The sequence below is a fragment of the Astyanax mexicanus genome, chromosome 25, assembly GCF_023375975.1.
Source record: "Astyanax mexicanus isolate ESR-SI-001 chromosome 25, AstMex3_surface, whole genome shotgun sequence".
Lineage (NCBI taxonomy): Eukaryota > Metazoa > Chordata > Actinopteri > Characiformes > Acestrorhamphidae > Astyanax > Astyanax mexicanus.
The window spans coordinates 7,574,554-7,594,416 of NC_064432.1; the positions used below are offsets into that span (position 1 = coordinate 7,574,554).

General features: G+C 38.1%; 1 protein-coding gene across 1 annotated transcript in view; it reads left to right on the forward strand.

Moving 5' to 3' along the window:
- The first annotated feature begins 5,033 nt into the window (after positions 1–5,033).
- Positions 5,034–19,863, forward strand: part of chrna6 (cholinergic receptor, nicotinic, alpha 6) — a 44,814-nt gene continuing 29,984 nt past the window's right edge. The window contains exon 1 of the mRNA XM_022681758.2: positions 5,034–5,246. Coding sequence (XP_022537479.2) covers positions 5,174–5,246 — 73 coding nt within the window. The 5' untranslated portion in view covers positions 5,034–5,173. The remainder of the gene's footprint in view (positions 5,247–19,863) is intronic.

Here is a 19,863-nt window from a genome sequence, read left to right on the forward strand (position 1 = left end):
ATAGGGGGATGGTGTGTGACGGTGTGTGATGCTTGTTTGGTGCTATTGCTTGTGTGTGCCTGACCTGGTAAACACAGATAAGCACACAGATTTAATGGGAAAACAATAAAATTAAAGAGAAAACAACAGCTGTGCTTCAATCCACAGAACCCCTGGCTTCTTTGTGTGTATGTTTATGTGTTTATCTGTGTGTGTGTGTGTGTGTGTGTGTGTTGGTGTGTGTGTGTGTGTGTTTGGTGGGAGGGAGGGTGGGTGGGTGTGTTTGTTCTGGTATATATTTAGGGCACTGGCAACAACAACTGTAGGTAAAACTCTAAAATCTATCTATCTATCTATCTATCTATCTATCTATCTATCTATCTATCTATCTATCTATCTATCTATCTATCTATCTATCTATCCATCCATCCATCCATCCATCCATCCATCCATCCATCTGATCTGGTCTCGATTTTAATTGAGCTAAACTGCTGATTACAAAAGATAAGATAAGATTAGATAATTACAGGAAAAATATAAAGATACTTAAAAAAAAAAAAAAAAAAAAAAAAAATATATATATATATATATATATATATATATATATATATATAGTAAAGAAAAAAAATATATATATATTTATACACATCTAGTGCATAGAGATATGATTATGGTAGGGTGTGACCAGTATTATTGCACAAACAGTAGCAGTAATTAAATATCAAATAAAAAGTAGATAAAAAGGTGAGAAAAATATGGCACATATAATATTGCACAAATGGTGATAAGTGTCAGTTTAATCTGATATATGAACCAGATAATAATATACTGCTGTGAACAAACGCTGTCTCTGCTGCTGCTCCATGCTGTTTACACACTAAGAGCGCAGTAATGTGCAGCGTTCACTGCTCTTAACTGCGCAACACCATTAAAAAAACACTGTGTTTAAAAGCTGGAGCACAGTATCTTCCCACTATATTTACTTTCTTGTTCTTACGCCAGATATCTCGGACCAATCAGAGGAGACGATGTGCTTCTATTGTATATTGTATATAATGTTTAGGTTGATATGCCTGTGTGAAACCAAACCAAACAGAGGGAGAAACGCTCCAACTAAATGAACTCATCAACTGATCCAGATCATAGACACTTTTACAACTACAGGTTTGAAAACGCCCTTTTTTATACTCAGCTAATTCAGTTCTAATTAAAAAATCCTTATAACTAAGCTGAGATATTTATAATAAAGTAAAAAACAAAAAAAGTTTTCTTTATCCAATTTATGATGCATTCTTTATTCCAGCGCGTCCCGTTGGATTTATCTCCCCTCAAACATAAAAACAAGTATATACTAGTATTTTAATTGGCACCACTAATATAAATATAACTACATTCTACATTTCTTACATTCAGTTTTATGTACATTTAAATTTTCCAATATAACAATTTGCATCTTAAGAAAAATAAGTGTGATTATTGTGATAGATTGAATGAAAACTTTAAATCGATTAATGCCACTAATATCAATGTTATATTTTTTTGTGAAATTAAACTAAAAAAAAAAGAATAAATAAAGATTAATTATGTTTTATTTACTTGCTATTACATTTAAAGTAGAATTATTGTGTAAAAGCTATTGATAACAAAGAAAACAACAATAAAATCCATTAATAAAACTAAATAACTTAGAATTTAGGCCTAGTAAATAAAAAAAAAGATAAGTTTTACATTTAGTTTACCCAACTAAAATATCAGCTTAAAATTAATGTAGACATGGATTTTTTTTTATTTAAAAAGGATCTAAATCATTACGTATCTGAACAAAGTTAACATAACATTGATCTATAATGATTGATATAATCTATAATTATATGTGATCAAGTAAGGTCGGTTGTGCATGTATGTAGTTAGCACTGCGAACAGCAGAACCACATACTACTATACCTACTACACACAGTTAAACAGTTACCATGGACAGAACCATGGACAGCAACACCACCGACCCAATATCAGAACTCTAAATAATTCAGTACCATGGAGAGCGACTCCATCAGCCTGCGCTGCATATACCAGTGGTTCTCAAACTTTTTAGACCATGTACCACCAAATGAACAAACTAAAACTTTCAAGTACCACCTAAATCCATTTCACAGGAACACATGTAGTTACCGCACATGTGGTGGGGTGGGATTCCGCTCCATCTCTGTGTGTTGAGGAGTCTGACTGCCTGGTGGATGAAGCTGTTGCAGAATCTGGCAGTGGAGGCTCGGATGCTCCTGTATCTTCTGCCGGACAGTTCAGCGTTGTGAGTAATATGAGTGAGAATGCACTGTTATCAAAGTGCTCCACGCGTTACTCTGCCACATACAGATAACCTAGAAACGATACAGCGCTTACAAACCAAATACAAACCAAATGCGATGTCATTAAACACCACTGGGGGTTGGGGGGAGGGGTGCTGGCTCCTATAGAGGCACAGTGAAAAAACACCATGTCTACAATAGGCGGCGCAGGCAAAGACGCGGTCCACACATAAAAATAAGCCCAGCGATTCGAAAATACACATTATTACACACATTATCAGCCACGAGTATCAGGTTAAGAGTTGTTATTATTAAAATTATTAAAAGTTTACATGTAAGGTGGACTCTTTTTAAAAAAAAAAAACACATTTTCTTTTAGCCAAACGAGCACTGGACTTTAATCTACACAGATTTTTCTCCTGGAAACTGTTTTTTTTTGGTGAGCAAAGCTTAGATTTCCACTATTTTGACTGAAATGGCCAATAATACAGGGCTTACACCTTTTTTAACTCAAAATCTTTTATTAAACAGCGATAATTGAACTGTGGTATGATCGCAATAACACACTCGAGGTTCGTGCTATAACGCGTAATGCTTGGACTTCGGCCTCGTGCCTACGAACGCATCACAGCAGTGCCAATATTACACCTTATAGCATTCCCACTTGCGTATTATTGCTTAAATTCGAGCAGAGTTTTGAGGTTGAGGTTATTTAGTGTACCACCTTGTGATGCTCCGAGTATCAGCAGTGGTACCCGTACCGAAGTTTGAGAACCACTGACATATACTATACTAACAATTAGAATGTCTTCAAAGTATGTTTATTTCACTAATTCAGTTTTTAAGTCACTTAGATTGTTTTCAGTCAGTAAGGCACTTTTTTGTGAGGTTTTCTGTTGCCAATAAAGCAATATGTCAGTAATTTACATGAACAAATTAATTTATAGACTATCACACCCATCAGTGTAGATATAGGAAGTAAGGAAACAAAGAAGTCATGGAAATGTTATGCTTTTTCGGTGTGTATATGTGTCTTCTTCAATCACAGATCAAAGCGTCTGGCACTTTAACACACTGATGTGTGTGTGTGTGTGTGTGTGTGTGTGTGTGCAGATCTAACAGCCTCTTCATGCATTGGCCTGTTTGATGACGTGAAGCCGAGTGTTTTTAATGGAGTCTATAATTTGATCAATACTCACAGCACAGCTCTTCTGAAGCTCTTAGAGGTCAGACAGCAGCTCCTCAGCGACCTTCAGCAGAGTCAGCTGACCTCCCAGACTCTGCACTAAAAGTACTGCTCAGAAAAAGTTTAACTTTTACCTTAAAACACCTTCATACCGCACAAAACTCTAAACCAAACAACTACACTACCCATAATCCACCTCCCAGACTCTGCACTAAAAGCACAGTTCAGGAAAAGTTTAACTTTTACCCTGAAACAGCTTTAAACAGAACAAAACTCTAAACCCAACAACTACACTACCCATAATCCACCTCAGAGATTCTGCACTAAAAACACTGATCCGAAAAAGTTTAACTTTTACCCTGAAACACCTTCATACTGAACTGTAAACCTAAAAAAACTACACTACCCATAATCCACCTCTGAGACACTGCACTAAAAGCACTGATCCGAAAAAGTTTAAATTTGAATAATTCATAGTTAATATTAAACAGTTTATAATGAGTAACTAATTATCCACAGTGTATTCTGAATAATTCATCCTAGATACTGAACTGTTTATAATGGGTAAAGAATTATCGATAGTGGATACTAAGTAATTCATAGTGAATACTGAATAGTGTATAATGAGTGAATTATCCATAGTAGATACCGAATAATCCATAGTTAATACTGAATAGTGTATAATTAGTAACTAATTATTAATTGTGCACAGTAAATAATTCATGCTGGATACTGAGCAGTTTATAATGGATAAAGAATTACTCATAGTGGATACTAAATAATTCATAGTACTGAATAGTTTATAATGAGTAGGAAATTGTCCATAGTTGATATGGAACAATTCATAATGGATACTAAACAGTTTACAATGGATAATGAATTATCCATAGTGAATACTAAATAATTCATAGTAAATATTGAATAGTTTATAATTAGTAATGAATTATCCACAGTGAATATGGAATAATTCATAGTGGATACTGAACAGTTTACAGTGGGTAATAAATAATCCATAGTTGGTACGGAATAATGCATGGTGGATACTAAATGTTTCAGTATAGAGAATACTGAATAATTCTCAGTAGACACATAATAGTTTGTTATGGATATTGGACAATTCATAGTGGATAGTGAATATTTTGTAGTTTGAATTAAATAATTCATAGTGGATACACAAATAGTTTATTTTACTGAATAATTTATAATGGATATTGAATCTTTCATAGTGAATCCTAAGTAATGGTAGTGGGTATAAAATAATTCATAGTAGAAATCTGAACAGTTGAAATTAGTTAATTCATAGTGGATACTGTTTTTGATTAATCTGAAGCTCAAATATTTCTGCACTTTTCTACTTCCAAATTAATTTCAAATTAATGTCATTCATATGAATTAAGGGGGGCGGTGCCCAAACTTCTGCAGGCTGACCTTCAGAAGCTCCGCCCCTTTATGACTCCTCTTTATTTCTATTACACAATCTCATTATAATACGTTTGTGCTTCTCGCGCGCCTTTTAAGACCCACGTCCGTGTGCGGTAGGCGGGGCCAAGCATCCCCCTCCCACCGCGCGCAACTGAGCGCGCGCTCACATTCCTCTCCTCCGCTCTTCTCTATCTCTCGGTCTCTCTGTCTCTGTTTTTCCTCCAGTTTTCTTCTCTTCTTTTCCTTTACCGTCCACTTTTAGTGGCGCTCGCGGGACAGACGGATGCCTCGCGCGGGGAGACGCACTTTCTTCCTCTTCCTCCTCCTGCTCTTCCTCATCACTCTCATGGCGCGAGGTAAGCCTCTCATCTCTCCAGAACCTTTAGTGCGCTTCAGCACTCGCGCGGGGAGCTGCGCTCGGCTCGAGCGCGCCGGCGGCGGCGGCGGGCTCCTCAGTGCAAGTTTCGGTGCATGCGTTTTGGCACGGCCGTTGCGCGCCAGCCTCGCACGCGAACCGCGCGCGGCACAAACCCTCTTTAGAGCGCAGTGGGGTCGCAGTCGCGTATTTAACGTACCTAACGCGCACTGGGTGCTTTACTAAAACTGCGCGCGCGCGTGTGTGTGTGCAGCCGCGTGTTTCATTATTTTAAAATGTTCTACATTGTAGATTAATACTAAAGTCATCCAAACTATGAAGTTAACTAAATGATCCAACTAAAACCACGTAAACCACCTTAAAACCACCTTTAAATAATGAGTTTCTTAATACCAAATTGAAAACCTCTGGAATATAATCAAAAGGAAGCTGGATGATCAGTAGACATCAAACCAAGCTGAACTGCTTAAATTTGTACCAGAAGTGGCATAAAGTTATCCAAAAGCAGTGTGTAAGACTGATGGAGGAGGAGAACATGATGCCAAGATGCATGAAAACTGTGATTAAAAACCACCAAATATTGATTTCTGAACTCTTAAAACTTTGATTATGAACTTGTTTTCTTTGCATTATTTGAGGTCTGAAAGCTCTGCTTCTTTTTTGTCATTTAAGGCATTTTTTTTTTTTCAAAATGTTAATTACATTCATTTCTTCCCTCTTAATGTATTGTTAGTATGAATTACTTATAAAATGTTTTGGGAAACGCACCCCAGAACAGCAGCAGCGGAAGACAGTGGAGTACACTGCCATCTAGTGAGCGGGATTTAAACACAACACTAAATAAACCACTGTCTGACACCAATCTTTACCACTGAAAAATTACTAAATGCTTTGTTGCTTTTGCTTTTGTTAAGAATTGAAAGGGTCTTGGTAAGCAAAAATATTTACATATTATTATATTTAGTGGTTTTAAAGTACATTGATAAACAAATAAAAAAGAGAGGTTCTGAGGGCAGAAAAAAAACTTTTTATCCTATTTTTTTTAGTATGCAGAAAATAAATATAACAAATTTTGTTATAAAAATATAAATAACTGTTCCTAAAGCATTTTCTCGACTGCAAAAAATATGTGTTGGAGATTGTGTTAGGGATTTGTTTTACAAAAGATTTTTTTTAGATTACATATTTACACAGATTTACATATTTTTTCATAGTTTTTGAAAGTGCAAAAATCTATTTGGGATTGTTTAGAGTGCAGAAAATAATAAAAACAACTACTTTTTACAGATTTCTATAGGGTTTTTTAGATTGCAAAGTAAAATCTGGGATTTTTTTAGAGCGCAAAAAAACAATAAAAAAGACTTTTTAAAGATTTATATAGTTTTTTTTTCCCAGAGTGCAAAATATTAGAAAAGAATTAAAACTACTTTTTACAGATTTATATAGTTTTTCCTAGAGAGCATATTTGGGATACTTTTTGCAGATTTTTAATTTAATTTTTTACAGTGCAGAAAATATTATAGTTTTTATAGAGTGCAGAAAATAGTATACACTGCTTTTTTACAGATCTTAGAGTTTTTTTTAGAGTGCCAAAACAATTGGGATATTTTAAAGTGCAGAAAAGAATAAAAACTACTTTTACAGATTTGTATAGTCTTTTAGAGTGCAAAAAATGTATTGGGATTTTTGTTAGAGTGCAGAAAACAAAAACTACTACTTTTTTACAGAGTTTTAGAGAGTGCGGAATTTTTTTTTTTTTTTTTTAGAGTGCAAAAACTAATAAAAACTACTTTTAGTTACAGATTTTTATAGCTTTTTTGTTAAAATTTTTTCATTTTTTTCCAGTGTTTGTGCACGTGTATAAGGGTACTCTCTGCTTTGCTGCGTGCTCCACTGCGCTGCTCTCTGAATTAGTAATCAGTCTGGAGCCGAGCGGAGGGAGTTTATTCCTGTTCTCCTCTTTCCTCCCTCTGTCTCGCTCTCTCTCTCTCTCTCTCTCTCTTTCACTCTCTCGCTCTCTAATGGGCTTTCTTTATTTAATGCGTGCCGTCAGTGCCCTGCCCACTTTAAGGACAGTGGTTGTTTTAGGCCACTAACTTGTTATTGAGTTTTGATGGGTGTAGAGCTTTTAAAAGCTCAGGAAGATGATGGAGATGATGATGGAACTTTTGGCATCGTTATGATGCATAAAGTACACCGCAGGTCGTTTAAAAGTAGGGGTGAGTGGTATGATAAAAAAATTATATATAATGATATTTAAAGACATATTCAATATGATACATAATTATAATAGTAAAAAAAACTCTCTCTACATATAGATAATTACATAGTATGTGACTCTAAAAGTATGTGATAAGGTGGGGGAGTGGGAAGTCTTGGTGAGTTCCCAATTGGCCCTGCTCCCTCCGGGTGGGTAGATGGCGCTCTCTCCACACATCACTCCTAGGGTGATGTCGCTCAGCACAGGGCATCTGTGAGCTGATGTATAGGAATCGAGTTGCTGCACTTTCCTCCGAGTGCGCTGTGATGCTGCTCAACAATGCTACAGCATCAGCAGCAGCTCGAAAAGAAGCGATGGCTGACTTCACATGTATCAGAGGAAGCATGTGTTAGTCTTCACCCTCCTGGTCTGTTGGAGCATCACTAGTGATAGGGGGAGTACTAGTGAGTTGGGTGGGTAATTGGTCGTGTAAATTGGGGAGAAAATGTGAAAATTTTGAAAAAGAAAGATAAAAAAGTGTATGATGGACCTTGGGTTAAATGCTGTTGAGCAGCCTGATGGCCTGTGGGCATAAACTGTTCCTGAACCAGCTGGTTCTGATTTTTATGTTTTGGTACCTCATCTCATTCTTTAGGGAAGCTGTGTGATCAGGCAGTGGTTTGGTTGGGTCGAGTCCTTTATGATCCTCCTAGATTTCCTCAGGCAATATATACTTAATGTATAATGACTTTTAAGAAATCTAGATGCCTTAAAACGTACCCACACTCCCTGAACTTTTTGAGCACATTTTTTTTCACAAGTACACTCACAAATGTAAATGTATTTTTTGGGGGATTTTAAGTGATAGGCCAACACAAAGTATCAAGTAATGAAGTGTGAAGTAAAATGAAAATTAATCTCAGTTTTCGAAACATTTTTAATGACATAAAAATGTGTCAGAAAAATGTGTCAAAAATGTTTTCAGTGCGAAAAACACTTTTTTGGCTGTTTCAGATTTGGAGCTGACATATTACAGGAAGCTGAGGTAGGCTACGATCACCCACTTGCGTTACTGATTCCTATTTGATCGTGTGCGTTAACGCTTTAACATTGACAGCCCAATTTATTTCACATCACTTGAACATCATTTGTTTTGCGCTTTGAGCCGCACAAGCCATACTTTTCCCGTCATTACAATACAAAGACATACTGAGACACGCCCCCTAAATCAAGTTGCATCATTCACAGTCGATGGCTCTCTTATAGATCTCTAAAACAGGGACTTTTGTCCTAATGCTAAGCTACCAATGACACGATGAAGCTAACAGACACAGAAGCTGACCTAGCATGCTTGGAGTATGTTAACTTTAAACTGTTTTTTTCTGAGCTGGATTACTCTTTATTAGTATTTGACAGTGTTAACGACCCTAATTAGTTAATTTAAGGGGTATCTCCAAAGAAATAGGATACGGTGGGATTTCTTTCTAGCTCTTTCCAACATATATATGATTTATGCTAATTACCTGTTCGCTCTAGCAAACCCCGTTCTGCTATTGGCTAATGAGATCAAGCTGCAGAAATCAGGATCAGAATTGCTATAGCAATCGTTTTTAAACGATTCTCAACCCGAAACAAGGTTGTTCCTTTAAACAGACACAAGTAAAGCCCCCCTGTTCAGCAGGTGTGACGAGTGGGGGGTCCGGGGGGCTGCCGTTAACCCCCTTCCCCTCTTGTTCTGAGTCACTGGAATCTAATCAGACGTTTAATGATCATTTAACGCGTTTGAGGAGGATAAACCAGGCCATCGCACCACAGCCTCGTCCAAGAATCTCTCAGTATGAGTGTTTGGGTGAGTCAGTAGAGTGCGTACACACACACACACACACACACACACACACACACACACACAGTTACACACACACACACACACACACACACACACACTTATATACACACACACACACATTGGGCTGTAGGTATTCCAGTGATTTCCCCGCACCACTTAATTCCTCTCAGTGCTTTGCGCGCCCAGAGTATTAGAATAACGACTTCGCCTGCGGCTCTGTGACGTGTGTGTGTACATGTGTGTGTGTGTGTGTGTGTGTGTGTGTGAGAGAGAGAGAGAGAGAGAGAGAGAGAGAGAGAGAACAATAGAGAGAGAGAGGTAAAGAGAGTGTTTAGTTCTGGTAATTTTAGTGAGCTGCTCTTTCTCAGAACATGACCTCCATGTAGGATTGATCAAGAGGTCATACTGAGAGAGAAAGAAAGAGAGAGAGAGTGAAAGAGAAAGAGAAAAAGAGAGACAGAAAGAGAGAGAGAGATAAAGAGAGTGGTTAGTTCTAGTAATTTTAATTTGCTGCTCTTTCTCAGAACATGACCTCCATGTAGGTCAAGAGGTTATACTGAGAGAGAGAGAGAGAAAGAGAGAGAGGGAAAGGGAGAGAAAGAGTGAGAGAGTGTTTAGTTCTTGAGACAGATAAAACATATAGAGACAGATTGCGATCATAGAAAGAGAGAGAATATAAAAGTAAAGAAAGAGATACAAAGAGAGAGATTGGGGAAGTGAGAGCTACGAGTCTGAATAAACTAAGAGAGAAAAGATAGAAAGAGAGGAAGAGAGGGACAGAAAGAAATAAAGATATGGAAAAGTAGAGAAAATTACATAGTAAGAGAGGGAAAGAGATTGAGAGAGAGAGAGAGAGAAAAAAGAGAAACAGAGAAAAAGAATGATAAAGAGAGAAAGGTAAAGAGAGTTTTTAGCTCTAGTAATTTTAGTAAAGGGAGAGAGAGAGAGAGAAAGAGTGAGAGAGTGTTTAGTCCTAGAGACATATAGAGACAGATTGCGATTATAGAAAGAGAGAGATTGGGGAAGTGAGAGTTACAAGTCTGAATAAACTAGGAGAGAAAAGATAGAAAGAGAGGAAGAGAGGGACAGAAAGAAATAAAGATATGGAAAAGTAGAGAAAACGAGAGAGAGAGAGAGAAAAAAGAGAAACAGAGAGAGAAAAAGAACGATAAAGAGAGAGAAAGGTAAAGAGAGTGTTTAGTTCTAGTAATTTTTGTAATGGGAGAGAGAGAAAGAGAGAGAGAAAGACTGAGAGAGTGTTTAGTTCTAGAGACTGATAAAACATATAGAGACAGATTGCAATTATAGAAAGAGAGAGAGAAAATAGAGGTAAAGAAAGAGATACAAAGAGAGAGATTGGGGAAGTGAGAGTTACGAGTCTGATTAAACTAGGAGAGAAAAGATAGAAAGAGAGGAAGAGAGGGAAATAAAGAAATAAAGATAGGGAAAAGTAGAGAAAACGAGAGAGAGAGAGAAAAAGAGAGGGATATTATGAGAGATAGAGAGAGAGAGAGAGAGAGAGAGAGAGAGAGAGAGAGAGAGAAATCAAACAGAGAAAGATAATACAGAGGTAAAGAAAGAGATAAAAAAAGAGAAAAAGAGAGACTGGGAGAGTGAGAAATAATGGTCTGAATAAAGTAGGGGAGAAAAGTGAGGGATAGACAGATAGCACAAGATGGAGAGAGGGATGGAAAGGAATAAAGAGAAAGAAAAAATGATAGAAATGAAAGAGAGCAAGTCTGAATGAGGGAGAAGAGAATTTCTAGACTGATCAAGACTTTACAGAAAGAGAGATAGAATAAAATAGAGATAGAGAGATAAATACATACAGTAATATGAGGCAGAGACAGACAGAGAGAAATCAAATAGATACAGAGAGAGAAGACAAAGAGTGAATGAGGGAGGAGAGGAAGAAGAGAGAAAAAGATGAAAGATAGAATCAAAAGTGTGAGAACAGAGAGAAAGAGTAAAGAGGGATCAATAATCTGAATAAAGTAAGAGAGAAAAGAAAGAGAGAGAAAGACAGAGAGGTAAGAAAAGAGTGGGGCAGAGATGAGGAAAGAATAAGAGAGGGATAAAGAGAGAGAGAGAGAGAGAGAGAGAGAGAGAGAGGGATGTGCTTTGTCTGGCCTTGACTTACCCGGTGGGAAAGTTCAGAAGCTTCTGTTGCCTCGGCAGCTCTGAAGGCAGACATAAGAATGTGACATCACAACACACACATTGGCTACCACAGTATAGGTCTGTTTTTATTGTACACATTTAATTAAGGTATTGAACATCTAAAACAACTGCAACTAAACTAGAGGTGGAGTTGGACCATGCGCCATGACAATGACCCAGAATATTTCAGTAAATCCATTAAGAAACAACTGAAAAGAAAGAAATGGAATGGATTTCTGCATGCATGTTATTAAGCAATGTCAGTTTTAGCTTTTTATAAAAAATTCACCAAAAATATTTGCTGGTTACACTTAAAAAAACAAGCTTTTAAGTAAAACTAGCACATCATTTTTTTCTACAGTACATTTATTTCTTTTTACAAATAGATGTTTTAAAGTCATTTCTCTTCACGTATGTTGGTACCACTTTAAAATAAGACTACCTTTATAAAGGGTTTATAAATGCTTTATAATTAGTTTATTAATGGTAACTGATAAGGTTGTAAATGCCTTAAAAATCATTAATAATCAGTTATAACACATACGTAGTAAGGCCAACAATGACCTGTTGTTTGCCAAATAGTGAACCCACAGCCTTTTTACGTATGTAGTAACCATTAATAAACTAATTGTAAACCGTTCATTAACCCTTTATAAAGGTAGTCTTATTTTAAAGTGGTCCCCAGATTTCTCTCCTGAAAACTCTTTATTCGGGTGAGTAAAGCGCTTCCGTTTATTTACAGTAAGCTTAGATTCCTGAATTTCTCCAGCACTAAGGCTGGAGCATTAGCATTAGCGGCTTAGAATTAGGGGTTAGCAGCTAATGCCGTCCAAAAGCGCTACACTGAGGAAACCTGAGTGCTCTGATTAGCCAGGGTGATATTAGCTAGCGGTTCTTCCCACGTAGCTTGTTTAACACGGTAAACGCGAAGGCTACAGTCTGATATACTCGCCTCTGAATGGTCAAAAGACACAGAGCTTAGCCCGGTTAGCGGCTAATGCTAATGTTACTCTAAAACTCCTGTGTAACGCTGTACTTCAGCGGAGTTGCTTAACTGCACCTTACAACCTGACTGGTAGAATTCATACATAAGAAATCACTTTTTGGTGGAGTGATACGGCGGCTTGCAAAAGTATTCATACCCTTGAACTTTTCCACATTGCGTCACCTTAGAACCGCTCTTTGCTTTGGATGCTCAATGCTTGGGATATGTTTTTTTTTTTTTTTTATAACCTAAGCCTGCTTTACTTCTAAATTCTCCACAACTTTATCTCTAACCTGATTGGTGAGTTGGTCCTTGGTCTTCGTGAGGCTGTTTGTTCACTAGTGTACTCAGTCTAAATTACTAAATTTCACACAGCTGGACTCTATTAAGTAATGAAGTAATTAGTTAATTGGTTAAGTAAATGATTTCTGAAGGCAGTTGATTGCACTGGATTTTATTGATTTGATAAAAATCTTTTAAATCCATGTATTATTTTCGTTCCCTTTTCACACTTATGCAATATTTGGTGTTTGTTCATCATTTAAAATCTCAATAAAACTTAAAATACCTTTAAGTTTGTGACAAAATGTGGAAAAATTCAAGGGGTATGAAAGCATGAGTAAAGAAAAACACATTTTTGGGTGCAGCAACACGTTTCTCGTGTTTTTATAGGCTCTGATGCGGTTTATGAATAGCATAGCAATCCCACTTCCTTCTTTTCTTCCTACTTCCATCCAACCATCATCCCATGCAATCGCACTGCGCAAGAACCTTCCCAAGCAACTGCTGCTGCTGGAGTCTGGGCTAAATTCAGGCTACGAACATGCCCTAGATTGCGGGGCGTAAACACACCGCGGGGACAAAAGAGGCTTTTACTGTAGCAGGATTTCTGCGCTCCGGCCCCAGGGAGGCGCGTTCCTGTGAGACATTTCTGCTTTCCCGGCTTTAACCCGCCGTATTCGGTTTGTTAGCTAATTACCGAGCCCTCGGCAGGGTGGATCAGGTGGGCTGGAGCAGGAAACACACTTTAAAAAAAATAAAAAATCAATCGTAGACCTCCAGGTACGGAACTTTTTACCACCTGCTTCTGTTCAAGCAAGTCAGGTAGAGCATGCCTACATGATCCACTTACTGTAACAAGCCTGTGGGCTTTACTGCACCGTTTCCAGTTAAAGATCTTAGTAAAAACATGGTGGAAGGAGGCAATCCTGACTCTTCTGGCTCTTTCTGATGCAAATGACTGAAAGAAAATTTGTCAGAAATAAATTATACTTAGAAATTCTACTTAGAAAATGTATTTTTTTAAAGCATACGTAAAGAGAAATTACGGTACCACTTTAAAATGAGACTGCATTTATAAAGGGTTTATAAATGGTTTACAATAAGTTTATTAATGGTTACTAATTAGGTTGTAAATGCCTCAAACATCATTATTAATCAGTTATAACACATACATAGAAAGGGCAACAATAAGCTAAAATAAAACTAAGCTAAAGTAAGTTACACTCTACGGACGAAAAGTACAAAGACATAATATTCATTCATTTTGTCTTCTGAAATCAAGAGTACTCTACCTTTATAAAGGGTTTATAAATGGTTTACAATTAGTTTATTAATGGTTACTACATACGTAAAAGAGGAAACAATATAGACGGCTGTGGGTTCACTATTTGGCAAACAACAGGTCATTGTTGCCCTTTCTACGTATGTGTTATAACTGATTATGAACAACCTAATTAGTAAATATTAATAAACTAATTGTAAACCATTTATAAACCCTTTATAAAGGTAGACTTATTTTAAAGTGGTACCAAAATCTGTGTAGATTAACATCCAGCGCTCATTTGACTTTAAAAGAAAGTCTTTTTAAAATTACAGTTTTGTTTACTTAGCTTAGCTTTACTTACTTTGCTGTTGCTCTGCCTACAAGAGTATTTATTCTTAGCAGTTGTTCCACCCATGATTGCACCCTTTCTATGATCGGGAGATTGCCGGTTCGAATCCCGTTCATGCAGCTTGCCATCCGCTGCCAGAGCCCCAAGAGAACACAATTGGCCTTACTCTTTTTTGGGTGGGTAGATGGTGCTCTCTTTTCCCTTCATCACTCCAAAGGGTGATGTCGATCAGCACAAGGCTGCATCGGTACCCAGTCGCTGCATTTTCGTCTGAGTTACAGGGGGTGTTTTCTCTCACAAATGTGCTCTTTCCCTACATGTGCTCCTCTATCTAAAGAGTTTTTATTCTACTTTTGTTGAAGTAGACTTTCTACTAGATTTCGTACCATTGCTGTGAGGATTTGATTGCACTCAAGACCAACAGGATTAGTGTGGTCGTCTCTGGTCTCCATAAAATCTAAAATTCCTCCACCTCTGTACCATGACAGACGTAAGACAGACATGCTATATACTGCCTGTGCGTCACCGAGCGTTTGATTCGCTCTGAAGTGTTTCTCGCGTTTAAAGCCTCGTCTAGAGTCTAGAGCCTGAACCGACAGGACCCCTCAAATCTCTTCACAAGAAGCTTTCACTCCGCTCTCGCGCCTTTATAGCTGCGGATCTGCGCTGAGCTGCAAAAAGCAGAATCAATGCAGCTCCAGCTGAGAGACACTCTGCGGTGACCCTCTGAGCTCACAAAAAAAAAACGACAGAGCAAAAAAAGACGTAGAAAAGTAGAAGAGGAGGAAAAACTGTGCTTTATCAAGGTCATACACTATCTCTTTCCCAATGCTCTCTCTCTTGCTCTCGCGCTCGTCTTCAGTCTAATTTAAGTTTCTACGTTTCTTTGACGAGGTCAGGTGGTCATCCGCCCACCGGTCTGATAAGAAGTAAGACTCCAATTTACATACAGGTGGAGTTTAGAGAAGAACAGGAAGTGGAACAGTCTGCTGTAGAACGGCTGCAGCGTCTACACATGATTCCTGCACTGCCTGAAGCTCCGCCCACATTTATGGGTGGAGGAGCGGGTGTAAAAGATTAAAGACTACATTTAATACCCTGCTTGTTTCTTCGCTCATACATGTATTTTTCTCTTAACTGTTGCTCCACCCACAAGAACATTTGTTTCTGATTGTTGCTCCACCCACAAGTGTGTGCAATCACTGTGGACCTCTACCTCATTCCACTTCACTCTAATTCTATCTCACTCTACAAAGCCATACATGTCTTCAGCTGACACTCTAGGATTCTTCCTCGCCTCATTGATCATTCTGCGCTGTGCTCTTACAGTCACCTTTACAGGACTTTACCACGCCTAGGGAGAGTAGCAGTACTTTAGTAACAGTGCTGAACTTTCTTCTAATTTGTAGAGCGTCTGTCTTACCATGGACACGTGAACATCGAGGCTTTTAGATATACCCTTTTGTAACCCTTTCCAGCTTTATGCAAGTCAACAATTCTTGAACGTAGGTCTTCATCTTTCCAATGCCCATCTTTCCTTTCCTTCTTTTTCATGTCTTTTCTTTCTGTCTCTCTCTCTTTCTGCTTTCTTGATTCTTTTTTCTTTTTTTCTCTTTTAGCTCTTTGTTCTCTCCATGCTTTCTTTCTCACATTCTCTTTCTTTTTTCTGCAGTCTTTACTCTTTTTATCTTTTTTCTTTCTATTTCTTCTTTTCTCACGTATCTCTCCCTCTCTCCATATATCTCTCTATGGTCTTTCTTTCTCTAAATCCATCTTCTCTTATTTATCTCTCTTCTTTTCTCTCTTTCTCTCCATAGTATCTCCTCCTTCTTTCTGTCCCTCCTCACTGTGTTTCTTTCCCTTTTTACTCTACCTATCTTTTATCATTTCTCTTTTACCTAATTTCTTTTTATCGCCTAATTTCTGTCCCTTTCTCCTTATTTTGTCAATCCATTGTTTTCCTTTACATTTTTCTCATCTCCATCTTTTTTTTCACTTTTTTCTCTCTCCATATTATCTCTTTTCTCTTTCTATCCTTTTCCACTGTGTCTCTTCTCCTTTTTTTCTCCATCTCTTTTTTCTTTTTCTCTCTTTTTCTGCTTTCTTTTTTCTCTTTTGATCTTTTGTGCGAGGCAAGCAATGCTTTTTAAGAACAGCAAACTCAAAACTGGTGTGTGTGTTTTTTTTATAGGGCAGGGCAGCTTTACCCAACACATCCAATGTGTGGTATTAGCACTTTATTTTTTTTAAATAAAAATCTTGATTATCTTGATTATTAAACTATTTATTAATTATCAAACTATACATTTGACATTTTTCAAGTGTCCCGTAACATTTCCCTTCCTTTACCATTCGTCCATACACACACACACACACACACACACACACACACACTTGTGATCCAGTGAGACAGTGACAGTCGTCCCAGTGCAGCAGGCGCATCACACACAACACACACAGTGTGACGCATGCCCTGGAAAAAAAGTGCACACACATGTCTGTGCCCTGCAGGCCTTAGAGTGTGTGTGTGTGTGTGTGTGTGTGTGTGTATGAGTGTGTGTATGTGTGTGTGTGTGTGTGTGTGGTCCCTAGGTGGCAGGAGGAGCTCTCCTGTCTGATTCTATCTGCAATATGTCTCCTCTGCTTTCACACACACACACACACACACACACACACACACACACACACACGTACAATCTTACTGTACCATCTACTACTACTCCCTCTCTCTCTCTATCATCTCTCTATTCTTTCTACATCTCACCATCTTTTTTTCTCTCTTCGTTATTCTCTGATATCTCTTTTGTATCTTCTCTTTTCTGCATTTCTGTCTTCATATTTTCAAAGCCCATCTTTCGTTTTTTCATTCACTATCTTGTCTTTTTTTTCTCTCTCTCTCTCTCTCTCTTTCTGCTTTCTTGTTTCTTTTTTCTTATTCCTTTTTTTCTCTTTTTGCTCTTTGTTCTCTCCATGCTTTCTTTCTTTCATTCTCTTCCTTTTAGACTGCAGTCTTTATTCTTTTTATCTTCTTTTTCTTTCGATTCCTTCTTTTCTCACATCTCTCTCTCTCTCTCTCTCTCTCTCTAAATCCATCTTTTCTTATTATTCTCTTTCTCCCTCTCTTTTTCTCTCTCTCTCTCTCTCTCTTCACAGTGTCTCCTCCTTCTTTCTGTCTCTCCTCACTGTGTCTCTTTCCCTTTTTTCCATATTATCTCTTTTCTCTTTCTATCTCTCTCCACTCTGTCTCTTTTCCTTTTTTTCTCCATCTCTTTTTTCTTTTTCTCTCTTTTTCTGCTTTTCTTTCTTTGCTCTGTTTGCTCTCTCCAAATTTTCTGTTTACTCTGTCTATCCATTATCTTTCTCGTCTTTCTTTCTCTATCTCCATCTTTTCTTATTTATCTCTTTCTCTCTCTCTCTCTCTATTTTTATTATCTCCTCCTTCTATTTATCTCTCCTCTTTATGTCTCTTTCCCTTTACTACCTTTATTTCTTCTTCTTTCTCTCTTAATTACATCTTTGCACTTTACTTTATTTGTCTTCTGTCTTTACTCCCTTTTTTCCCTCGTTCACTTTTTCCAAAGCCTCTGTCTCTAAATAACGCCTCACACGAGGAGTGTTTGTGTGTGTGTGTGGTTAAATAGTTGATGGCGAAGCCCTGAGGTTGGGTTGGATCAGCTACATACAGCAGTTTAGATGAGAACTGCTTCTTCCAGTCTGAAGTTCAGCATGTTCTCCTACTGACTCCAACCCCCGACACGAACACGCTGTGATAACACATCAATTATGGAGAAAATGCAGATTTTTTAACCTTCAACCTGTGCTACATCCCATAATCATCAGATGCTTCCTTTCCTTTACCTTCTTTACTTTCTTTACCTCTACTGTAGACTGGTGAATCTCTGGTGAAGGTCGTAGATCCTCTGAAAGCTCTTTTTTCCGCACCATGTGGCTCACACATGATGCTCCCACCACCATGCTTAACAGCTGGTACAGTGTTCTTGAGGTTGGTGGCCTATAAATATATATGTGCATACTGCTGTGTTCTTGGCATCTTATTTAATAGAGCAAAAGGAAAATGTATTTTTTAAGGGTGCTTACACACCTGCTTCGTTTGGTCTGGACTTTCGGACTTTTCAGGTGTGAAAGGGGCCGCGAACCACGGCCCGGACCAAAGCACCAGATTTTGGTCCGACCAAGAGAGGTGGTCTCGGTCCGGATCTTCTGAACCGTGGTCCGGTTCTCCTGCAGTGTGAAAGCGCTTTTCTGGATGGTTCAAACTTTCGGACCAATTACAGGAAGCTGAGCAGGCGTTCCTCAACAACGGCTGCAGAAGAAAAAGAATAATAACCATCTACTACTGACTGCAGCCTGCGGGAAGGCGGAGTTAGACGTCCAGCGCGTCCAGTCCCGCCCACTTTGTCCACACCACGCCTTGTCAATCTCGCAAGCTTGTAGTGTATCACAGTATTTAAGCCGGACGACGCGGCGCATTATATTTAAAGTCCGCTAACTGCCCTGTACATAGTTTACTTCCGTTCAGAGGCGGAGCTAAGACATGACGCTAACAAAGTGGGCGGAGCTGGACGCACTGGACGTCCAACTCCGCCTTCCTGCAGGCTGCAGTCAGTACCCTCTCAAAATAACCGGAGAAGCAGGAAAAATGAGGCGTGGATACAGTTGCTTCAGGACGAGCTTGTTCGTTTGGCACTACTATGGAGACGAAATTAATCTGTTCATTCATTTTATATCCTTATCCTGGAAAGGCTTTTTCCACCGAATGAACCAACTGCTGAATTGTCAACACGCCAACGTCAGACGCATGTCTTTCTAAAATCAATCAGCGTCAAGTAAAGGAAAACGCATCGATACGTAAGTGATGATGAAAGGATGTAGGAGTATCACACAAAGGTCTTTGGTGCGCTCCCTAAACTGCAGTGTGAAAACAAAAAAATATATAAGCGGACCAAATATATACAAGGTATATAAAGCAAATACATGGACCTTGGTTCAGACCATAGGCAATGAACTCATCTGTCCAGTTTGAGCTCAGTGGGCATAAAAAGGTTCATGAGCCTTTATTTTTATGTATTTGTTTTTTTATGCATCATCACTAGAGCAGCCTGTGGTTGATTAGACTGATGAATAATCCCGCTGCTCCTGTCCTGCGCTGATTCACATATATCCACTGGCTTGTGAAGTGAAAGCGTAGGGATGATCTAATTGGAGATTTACTCCGTCCAGCTGAGTTTATTTCACATCCTAATACAACACAAATATGTCTGTTTTATTTTCACTGCTTTCTAGCAATAATTTATTAATTTAATAATAGTAGTTTAATATATATTTTTATAACTATGCATTGGTCTGTTTTTTTCACTGGGTTTGTAGTGATAATTTATTAATAGTTTAATAATTTAACAACTCTTTATTTGCCTCTTTCTTCAATGAGGTTTGTAGTAAAAATGCAATACTAGTTTATTAGTTTAATAACTCTATATTGGTCATTTTTCT